The sequence below is a fragment of the Pollachius pollachius genome (assembly GCF_949987615.1).
Source record: "Pollachius pollachius genome assembly, chromosome: 7".
NCBI classification, from domain to species: domain Eukaryota; kingdom Metazoa; phylum Chordata; class Actinopteri; order Gadiformes; family Gadidae; genus Pollachius; species Pollachius pollachius.
The window spans coordinates 8,283,053-8,293,559 of record NC_136940.1 but is presented as its reverse complement, the minus strand read 5'-3'; the positions used below and the strand labels follow the sequence as shown (position 1 = coordinate 8,293,559).

General features: G+C 50.5%; 1 protein-coding gene across 1 annotated transcript in view; it reads left to right on the top strand.

Annotated features, from left to right (window-relative positions):
• Positions 1 to 10,465, top strand: part of wwc3 (WWC family member 3) — a 32,995-nt gene extending 22,530 nt beyond the window's left edge. Inside the window, exons 9-22 of the mRNA XM_079739330.1 lie at positions 228 to 317; positions 874 to 1,427; positions 1,721 to 1,841; positions 3,066 to 3,146; positions 3,555 to 3,641; positions 4,204 to 4,402; positions 5,065 to 5,217; positions 5,489 to 5,565; positions 5,935 to 6,055; positions 6,322 to 6,474; positions 6,672 to 6,764; positions 6,988 to 7,224; positions 8,805 to 8,932; positions 10,190 to 10,465. Coding sequence (XP_079595456.1) covers positions 228 to 317; positions 874 to 1,427; positions 1,721 to 1,841; positions 3,066 to 3,146; positions 3,555 to 3,641; positions 4,204 to 4,402; positions 5,065 to 5,217; positions 5,489 to 5,565; positions 5,935 to 6,055; positions 6,322 to 6,474; positions 6,672 to 6,764; positions 6,988 to 7,224; positions 8,805 to 8,932; positions 10,190 to 10,256 — 2,161 coding nt within the window. The 3' untranslated portion in view covers positions 10,257 to 10,465. The remainder of the gene's footprint in view (positions 1 to 227; positions 318 to 873; positions 1,428 to 1,720; positions 1,842 to 3,065; positions 3,147 to 3,554; positions 3,642 to 4,203; positions 4,403 to 5,064; positions 5,218 to 5,488; positions 5,566 to 5,934; positions 6,056 to 6,321; positions 6,475 to 6,671; positions 6,765 to 6,987; positions 7,225 to 8,804; positions 8,933 to 10,189) is intronic.
• Positions 10,466 to 10,507: the final 42 nt, after the last annotated feature.

The following is a 10,507-nucleotide window of genomic DNA, read 5'->3' as shown; positions in this document are numbered from 1 at the left end:
TCAGTATCTGATGAGCCCACCAGACACGTTGGTCAGTCACGTTGTGGAAGTCGTCTCAGAGCGCCCCCCTAGGCAAGCAGCAGTGGATTTGGTGGTTTAGTGTACCGATGTTTTTTTGGAACTTGAAGGGTCACAAGTGGGTTAGGGTTTGTTATTGTAGGTTGGTTATGAAAGGGTTTGGTGTGGTGAAGTAGGTTTACATCATATACCTGCATGTGTCCCGGTAGGATCCTCCTACAGGAGAAGAGGAACATCCTCCTGAGACAGCTGGAGGAGGCCACGCGACTCACCACCTACCTGCACTCCCAGCTGAAGAGGTGTCTGTCTGCCTGCCTGTCTGTGTCTCTGTGTGTGCGTCTGTCTGTCTCTCAGTGTGTGCGTCTGTCTGTCTATCTGTGCGTCTGTCTGTCTGTCTGTCTGTCTGCGTGTGTCTGTCTGTCTGTCTGTCTGTCTATCTGTCTGTCTGTCTGTCTGTCTGCGTGTGTCCGTCTGTCTATCTGTCTATCTGTCCATCTGTGCGTGTGTCGGTCGGTCTGTCTGTCTGTCTGTCTGTCTGTCTGTGCGTTTTTATGCACCCTGTGGTTAATGCCCACTGCTAGTTATACTGTCGCTGTGTGACTCAGATAATAGGCGTACCGTAATGCCCACCCTGTCCTCTATGATTGGCTAATGGCAAGCTTCCACGCTCCTCCTCCTCTCCCTTCTCCTCCTCCCCCTCCCCTCCCCCTCCCCCTCCTCCCCCTACCCCTCCTCCTCCCTCTCCCCCTCCCCCTCCTCTCCCTCCTCCCCCTCCTCCTCCTCCTCCTCCCCTCCCCCTCCTCCCCCCTCCCCCTCCCCCTCCTCCTCCTCCTCCTCCTCCTCCTCCTCCCCCAGCCTATCAGCCAGCTCCCTGACCGTGTCGTCAAGCAGCAGCCGGGGGTCTCTGGCGTCCAGCCGGGGGTCTCTGGCGTCCAGCCGCGGCTCGCTGAGCTCCATCAGCTTCAGCGACATCTACGGCGTGCCGCAGTACGAGCGCCACGACAACGCCCACGAGCCCCAGCCCCACTACCTGCTGCCCGCCGACGTCCTCGCCGCCGCCCGGGACGGCGCCGGCGAGACCGTGGCCCCGCCCCCGCAGGGCAAGCCCAAGCGCTCGCAGGACACGCCCCACTCGCTCGCCTCGCTCTCCTCCCGCTCCTCGCTCTCCTCGCTGTCCCCGCCCAGCTCGCCGCTGGACACGCCCCACGCGGCGGCAGCGGCGGCCGTGGCGGTGGCGGCGGCGGCGGGGTCTCTGGACTGCCCCCTGGCCCAGATGACGGAGGAGTACCTGGAGCTGGCGGGGCGCTGTCTGCTGGAGGGCCGGCGGGGCCAGCAAGCCCCGCCCCTCCCGGAGGAGACGGGCGCCACGCCGAGGGACGCCGGGCATCAGGGGGCGTTCACCTCCGCAGGCGAGTGCCCTTACGACCTCTGACCCCTCGGTGACCTGAGAGACGGCCCGCCGTGTTCTCTGAGCAAGACACTGGCTGTAAAAAAACAAGACTACTCCTTGGAATTAATACAGAATTAACCATTTATAATTGAAATGCCAACATTGAACATTAAAGTTCAACACACTTTTGAACCGTCTTTTACGTTAGGGATAGGGTTAGGGTTGCCAATCTACTGAATCACCTGGCGTGGTATACTGACCTGTTTTGGTGTGGTTGTGTGTGTGTGTGTGTGTGTGTGTGTGTGTCCCCAGGAGTCACCCTGAGGTGCAACAGCGCCAACCGTAGCGGGCGGCGTGCGCGTCGCGTGTCTGCAGGCCCCTCGGAGGACGCTCTGGCCACGGACAGCGGCGTGTTCGAGGCCTGGGGCCGGAGGTGAGGAGAGCCCCACCCCCTCTTCCTGTCTCTGTGTCTCTCTCTGCCTCTCACTTGATTTCAATACAGAAGAGCTTGTTTATAATTCAATTCTTCTTTCGGTCTCTCTTTCGCTGTCACTGGTTCCTTCTCTCTCTCTCCTCTCTCCCCTCCCCCCATCTCTCCTCCCAATTTGTTTCTCCAATCCATCTCTCCTCCCAGATTTTTTTCACAACGTCCCTCTGACCCGGCTTTCTATAGCACTGGCTCCATCTAGTGGCAGAGGGGGAAACAACACTTGATGACATAGTCGAGACGGCTCACATGGGCCCTGCTTTAAACGTCCCTTTAAAGGGGACATCTCATACCGCCAGGTGTGAGTGTGATTAGCCATTACAAGCAGGTTTGAAAATGTGCAGCATTGTGACATTACAGGTTGGCGTGTCCATCTATCCGTCACACATCGAGATGGACACGCCCACCTGTGATGTCACAATGCTGCACATTTTCAAACCTGCTTGTAATGGCTAATCACACTCACACCTGGTGGTAAGAGATGTCCCCTTTAAATCGGGAGTTGACAGTGGTTGTGAGATAGAGATTGTGAGACCTTTTCTCGGTCTAAACAGGCAGGAACAACCGAGAAGGATGTTCCTGCCTGAAGGAGACAAGCGAGAAGGAGACAAGCGTTTGCAAATCCACCTCCAGAGGTGGTGGATGCTCCATTCGCTCTAGAATGAAGAGCGATAGGTTGTTGTCTAGACTGAATATGATGCAAAAACCCTTGGCTGTTATAACAATCTGAAGATCTGTGTGCACAAGGCATATGAAGGGGGATCTCTGGTGAATTAACTCTACACGTAAACAGACTGACAGTTGTGAGAGCGCCGCGTCTTTTTTTAAATGTCGTTACAAGGGTTATTCAACAATGGTTGTAGAATCTATTTGTATCTTGTAAACAGGGCCATGGCCTCTCTGTTTCAGAATCCAGTAGTTTGTTTGACCTACGGTAACAATGTGGTGAAATACAAGTCAGTCAGTCATTCAGTTAAGATAGCAGTCAGTGAGTTATCATTCCAGTCAGCGATTTTAAATGTGAGTAGAAAATTTCAAATGTGAGCCGGCGAGTGCAAACACTTAAGTTGAAATGTAAGACAGTGAGCTGAACTTTGAACGAGTGAGTTCATCATTTCAACAATAGCCCTTGTGGTGTTAGTAAGTGAGGTTTTACGTGTGTTCCTATAGGGCCGAGGAGTCTGAGGAGCTGGCCTACATGAAAGAGCTGGCGTCTGTGAGCGAGCCGGTCCAGATCCATCTGGGAGTGCTGTGAGTGCAGGACCCTATGCACTGACACAAGCAGACCCAGACACCAGACCAGTTTTATTGACACTCACCGCTCTACTTCTGAACAGCATCTCTGTGTCCCCATTCAATTCAAAGATTGAATGGAGACACAGAGCTTGGAAAATATACAATTACATAAGCCAAAGCATATATGCATAGTAAAATAAGCTTCTTATCTATAATAATCAAAAGATTGCAAAGACTGACTTACAAGACTGTTTGCATTTACTGGTAATGGTACACATTTTGGTTGTAAGTGTTAACATCGTTATTTCTCTCGGCCACTCTGTCTTTGCCTCTCTCTCGCTCTCTCTCCTCTCCCTCGTTCTTTCACTCTCTCTGTTTCTCCATGTCTCTCTCCCTCTCACCTCAACCTCTCATGCGTTCCAGGTACGACTCAACCTCTCAGAGTCTTCTGTTACATCTCCTGCAGCTGAAGAATCTCAACAAGTCCACAGTGCGAGACGGACACAAAGTGTGAGTGTCGAGTGAGATTGGTGTCAGGATGTAAACACTGTCTTATGGCTCTGTCACTCTTATTACTTCCTGCATTCTCAATCTGAAGTCCTTTTTACATCTACATCGGGACATCTATCAGAGGCCCTTAATAAAAGCTTACAAGTGAGGCAGAGAATCAAAGGAATCGAAGCACAGAATCACATTGGCAGCAGCTACATAAATTCTACTTTAGGTGCTACATGAGCAAATCTACTTATTAGAAGTGACTTTTGATAAAAGTAAATGTAAATGTAAGCAACGTCCGCAGTCTTCCTGGAGGGCTTTTCTTTAACAAGAGGCCCAAACCTCTACCTTATTTTAATTGCATATAAATGAATAAATAACCATATATACTGTAAGTCACTTTGGACTAAAGCGTCCGCTCAATGTCTTGATGTCACATACATCTTTTGGCTTAGCCCCAGCTGGGGTTGACCTGAGACCTGGGGTTGGTCGGTCAGAGCCCCATGCCGCTGTGGGCCTCAGAGAACCGTCCCATATGTGTGACCTGATGTTGTCCTTGGGGGGGGGGGGGGGGCAGATACGTGAAGGTGCACCTGGTCCCGGTGGATGCCAGCCGGACCTGCTGTGCCTTCTACTGCTGCAAGGCCCTGGAGCCCACGCCTCACATCACCTTCAACGAGGGCTTCCGCATCCCCGTGGCGACGGCCGCGCTGGCGCCCTGCGCCCTCCAGCTCTCGCTCTGCTCGCTCGGAGCGCAGGCCCACGAGGAGCTGCTGGTAGGCCGGGCTTTGTCCCCTTCTCGGTCCATCCCCCCCCCCCCCCCCCCCCTTTACCCCCTAGGGCCTAGTGTGTCTGTATCACCGTCTTTCAGTTCAATTCTGAAGTACTTGAATTCAGTTCTCTCTGTGTCCGTGTCTCTCTCTCTGTGTTGATCAGTCACTCTTTAGCTGTGTGTCTCTATCGCGGTCTCGCTCTGTCTCTCTATCTCTCTCGGTTCCCTTCCGTGTCTTTCTTTCTCTCGCTCGGTCTCTCCATCTTTCCTCCCACCCTTGACCCGAGTGTAGTCCGGGCAGCATGCTGCCCTCCCACCTCCTCCATCCTGTAAAGCAGGCTCGGAATCTCCACCCACAGGGAGAGAGCGCCACCTCTGGGTGACACCCAATAACGACGGGTTTCTGATTGGCTGTGATATCCATGGTGTCAGCCGTGAAACATGAGTTGTAGTAACTGGTGTTTCACAAGAGGTGGCGCTGTGACTTCTTGGTATGACTCCCCATGCATTTCAGTAACCGTGATGGAAAACTCAAATCAGTTTTGTAGTTGCTTCCTGATTCATGGTGTGTGTGTGTGTGTGTGTGTGTGTGTGTGTGTGTGTGTGTGTGTGTGTGTGTGTGTGTGTGTGTGTGTGTGTGTGTGTGTGTGTGTGTGTGTGTTGCAGGGCACGGCCCAGCTGGGTTTGGCAGATTGCGAGGGGGGCGTGGAGATGGTTTTCCATTGGCTGAGAGTGCAGATGGTGGGTGGAGCCGAGCAGAGAAGTCACAGCAGACAGCAACATGACGGCCAGGAGGACGAGTTCAGAGCTAGAGGCCTGGTACACACACACACACACACACACACACACACACACACACACACACACACACACACACACACACACACACACACACACACACACACACACACACACACACACACTATAATGGCTGTCATAAAAGATCTAACCCATTTGTTTATACATTCATACTCCCCCCCCCCCCCCCCCCCATACATGCACAAAGCCAAGGTTTTGAAGCCCATGTCTTATATCATCATGGTTACAGTAGCAATACGATCGTAGCTCTAACGTTCTTTTGTCTGTCCAGGACACGGCCATTCGTCTGGAGGAGGCAGAGCGAGAGAGACGGGGAAGGAGGGACAACGTGGAGGCTAACTCAGAGAGGTTTGTCCCGCATGTCTCTGCTCTCATATTGTTGTTAGAAAGACATTTACACGTTTAAACTTGATTAGATTAAATTAGATTGTAATACACAAGATAAATTAGAATATGTTTATTTAGATTAGAGGTGTGAATGTGGTACAATACGGTACAAAAACGAATTAAACGCCCAAGGAACAGCCACGCAGTGCTCATCGCCGGTGCGTGCGTGTTAAAATGCAATAAATCACACGTCACCGCTCCATTGTGTCCTCTGCCTGCACCTGTGTGTGGGATGGTCCTCCCCCTCAGAATGCCTCACATTCCGCCCTGGCCTCAGCCCTTCCCTGAGCAGTTGAGGCTCACCTGCTGTGGCTGTGGTTGTGGTTGCAGGAGCTGGCAGGCGGAGTCGGTGGACAGCGGCTGCAGCAGCAGCGCCCAGTTCCCCGGCCCTTGTCAGGAGGGGCTCTGCTACCCCGTGGCCCCCGTGGCGAGCAGAGCCCCCGCCGCCAAGGTAACCGCCCTCCCAAACACTTGGTGGAGCTGTTGTTGCTTGGCGTTGCTTTTTGTAACGGTGTTGTTATTGTTGTCCTGGTGATGTTGCCACAAGATGGATGCTGCCACAGTGTCGCTGTCTGGGTGTGGTTGTTGTCATTGTCACAGTGTTGTTGCCTTGGCTTTGTGCATGTATAGTGGGGGAGTATGAATGCATAAACAAACAGGTTTGATCTTTTATTACATCCATTATAGTGTGTGTGTGTGTGTGTGTGTGTGTCGCAGGTGGAGAAGGCCACCATGACGGAGGGTATGTACCCAGAGCAGGTGAGGGTCCGGGGGGCTCGCTGGGGCCACGCCTCCCCCTTCATCCGCAGCAGCACCATTGTACGCTCCCAGACCTTCTCCCCCGGGGCCCGCAGTCAGTACGTCTGCAGGGTGAGGACGCACACACACACACCAGAGCACGCACACACACCGGAGCACGCACACACACACACCGGAGCACGCACACACACACCGGAGCACACAAACACACACCGGAGCCCACACACACACCAGAGCGCGCACGCACGCATTATTGTATGCATGCATGCATACAATAATAACTGTGTGAATAATATCTCCCTCTTCAGCTGTATCGCAGTGACAGCGACAGCTCCACGCTACCAAAGAAGTCCCCGTTCGTCAGGAACACGTTGGAGAGGCGAACCCTGCGCTACAAGCAGGTACAGACACGGCTCCGGAACCCTCTACAACCTCTTCGGTCTTTGATCAAGGTACAGCGATGGCCTCTTCTCAGGTCTTTTTCAACTTCAAATTTGCGTGTGTGTGTGTGTGTGTGTGTGTGTGTGTGTGTGTGTGTGTGTGTGTGTGTGTGTGTGTGTGTGTGTGTGTGTGTGTGTGTGTGTGTGTGTGTGTGTGTGTGTGTGTGCGTGCGTGTGCGTGCAGCAGCAGCAGTCGTACCGCTCCTCCCTGGCGGAGCAGCCCACGCGCACCTCCCTGGACCTGGAGCTGGACCTCCAGGCCTGCAGGACGCGGCAGCGGCAGCTGGGCGAGGAGCTCAGCGCCCTGAGGGAGCTGAAGGTCCGGCTGGAGGAGCCCCACCCCGGCCCGGCCCCCGAGGTCCCCCACTGGGCCCTCAGAGACCAGCGCTTCCGCTGCCTGCTGCGCGAGGCCCAGAGACAGGTCAGCACCTGCACTTTAAAGCTGTACTATGTTGCTTGTATTAAAGCTGCACTATGTTGCTTTTATTAAAGCTGCACTATGTTGCTTTTATTAAAGCTGCACTATGTTGCTTGTATTAAAGCTGCACTATGTTGCTTGTATTAAAGCTGCACTATGTTGCTTGTATTAAAGCTGCACTATGTTGCTTGTATTAAATCTGCACTATGTTGCTTGAATTAAAGCTGCACTATGTTGCTTGAATTAAAGCTGCACTATGTTGCTTGAATCAAAGCTGCACTATGTTGCTTGTATTAAAGCTGCACTATGTTGCTTGTATTAAAGCTGCACTATGTTGCTTGAATTAAAGCTGCACTATGTTGCTTGTATTAAAGCTGCACTATGTTGCTTGTATTAAAGCTGCACTAGGTTGCTTGTATTAAAGCTGCACTAGGTTGCTTGTATTAAAGTTGTTCTATGTCATTTGTATTAAAGCTGCATTATTTCACTTGTGATTAAAGGTGACATATTATGCCACCAGGTGTGAGTTATTAGATGTTACAAGCCGTTTTGAAAATCTGCCTCTTCTGACATAATAAGTTGGTCTGTCCACTTAGTGGTGTGCTGGATAGATCAGTCTACCAGCCTACCCAGTGGACTGTAGCAAACGTTGCTCATCCGTCATACGTCATACATCTAGGTGGACGCGCCAAGTTGTGATGTCAGAAGAGGCAGATTTCCAAAACGGCTTGTGACGTCTTATCACACTTACACCTGGTGGTATAATATGTCGCCATTAAAGGAAATGCCTGGATATCTGAGAATTGGCCTCTGCCTGTCTTACCCAGAATCAGACGAGTGGTTGAATTCCAAATGAACATTGTGAGTCTGAAAGGGGGGTCGGCCGGGTCAGCAATGGCTTTCCATCACCAAAATATTTCCAATGTGTTGCAAAAAGTCCCTTTCTAAAAATGAGCGCCAGTAACAACGCAACAAGATTGCAGTTGGTCTTCAAACACGCAATTATATTATCAGCTGCTCCTAGCTGGTTAGTGTACGGGGAGGCTTACCGGTTAGCGCCGAATCATAGGTAGGCTAATAATTACAGCGCCAAAAATAGTGCCAAAGTATATGTGTTTGGAGACAAACAACTAACTTTTTGTGTTAAGCCAAGTTAAAACGAAAGTATACCTCATCTCCTTTCATTTTTCGTTTGTTTTCTGGTAGAGGGGGAGTTGCTGTTTGTTTACCGGTAGAGGAGGTAGTGGTATTTACTGGTAGAGGAGAAGGATCTCTGTGTTTACTGGTAGAGGAGGAGGTGCTGTTTGTTTAATGGTAGAGAAGGAGGTGCTGTGTGATTAGTGGTAGAGGAGGAGGTGCTGTGTGTTTACTGGTAGAGGAGGTGCTGTTTGTTTACTCATAGAGAAGGAGGTGCTGTGTGTTTACTAGTAGAAGAGGAAGTGCTGTATGTTTACTGGTAGAGGAGGAGGTGCTGTGTGTTTACCGCTAGAGGAGGTGCTCTTTGTTTACTGGTAGAGGAGGAGGTTCTGTGTGTTTTTAGTCAATGGTATAGGAGGTTCTGAGGAGATCCCATTGCTCCACAGGCAAACCAAAGCCAGCAGGAGCAGAGGCAGGAGGAGGCGGCAGAGAGGAGGCTGAGGAAGGCGTCCAAGGAGGTGCTTCAGATGAGAGGACAAGGCCAGAAGGAGCCGCTTCCCGTTCATACGTTCAGGTCGGTGCCCGTCGCTCCTCCTCAATCCTAACCCTATTCCCTAACCCCTAACACTCACTCCTCACCCTCATTCCTTATCCTCACTCCTGACCTCTAAATGTCCTGACTCCTCACCCTTAAACTCCAGGAGCACAGCTTAGCATGCAATTCAGATATAATACCCATGATGCAGTTGTGCTGATGCGTCTGTAGGCATGCAATACGAATATGATACCCATGATACAGTTTTGCTTATGCACCTGTAGAGATGTCCATCATAGCCTGTCTCTGTTAAGACACAGGGCTTAAACTGTACTGTGTTTATCTTCCCGCCCTCAACCAATGCTTGAGTCATTCTAGGATACCCTTCGACATTTGGGAAGGCTAGCCTTACCATGTGACGAGACATGACGCAAATACATTAAATCCTGAACTGTGTTGCCGTTGTGGAAACACTTTTATCTAACTTAATGTGATTTAGTATTTTTTGAGATACACATCGTTAGGGATCAGGGTATATTGCGCTGGAGGTTGGGGGTTGGACCTAGAACCCTGGATGGGTGTCACCCTACCCCCAAAACCAGCATTGATAGCCTCCTCTCACTTAAACTTCCACTTAGTCTGTGTAATAACTGAACCGGAGGAACTATCTTTAAGTTTGCTACGCTGCGTTTGGACAGGACTTATTGTACTTCAGGTGTGACTGGAAGTAGAGCTTGAGAGTCGATTTGCTTGGTCGACGAGTGTTAGTTTAATACAACTCGAGGGATTAAGAACCTTTATTTACATTGCTAGAAGGATAGTAATTTGCCGCGTTGCTAATCCCATGGACTCTCGCCCCGGGCAAGGTAGCTTCGTGTAAATAGTTACCCTCTGAAGTCTTTTGCACACAAACTAGAATTGGTAGCAAATGGTCTGCAGCAGTTCTGTGTTTCTTAGATGGAAAATAGCCTAGAAAATAATTCAAATTCAATATTATTGTCTAAAGCTGTCGTCACCATATACTGCAGTTAACATTTCACAAAACAGCTAATGATTGTCCAAAAGAATGTGCCTTAAAATGGCAGATTCATAAGATGGATATTACCTTATGTTTGATATTCCACTTTCACATAGCTTTCAATGATGTGTTTCAAGCCTCGAGGGATATATATTTCCCACGTTTTTAAGCTGACGCAGGTTGATGTGACATTTTGATATGATATATTGTGGTATTGCATAAGGCACATGATTTTAAAATGGAGGATAAAACTGCCAGTTTGCTTTTCGTTTTCCCAGAGAGAAGATGGCCTTCTTCACCAGACCGAGGTTCCACGTTCCTACGCTGCCAGCGGATGACGTCTGAGCAGCCGCGCATCATGTGACTTAATATGAAGTATTTGTCAGTTTTTATAAACCCATGAAGTACACAGTGTAGTTACTAGTGTCTCTCTCTCTCTCTCTCTCTCTCTCTCTCTCTCTCTCTCTCTCTCTCTCTCTCTCTCTCTCTCTCTCTCTCTCTCTCTCTCTCTCTCTCTCTCTCTCTCTCTCTCTCTCTCTCTCTCTCTCTCTCTCTCTCTCTCTCTCTCTCTCTCTCTCAAAAAAACACACACACAC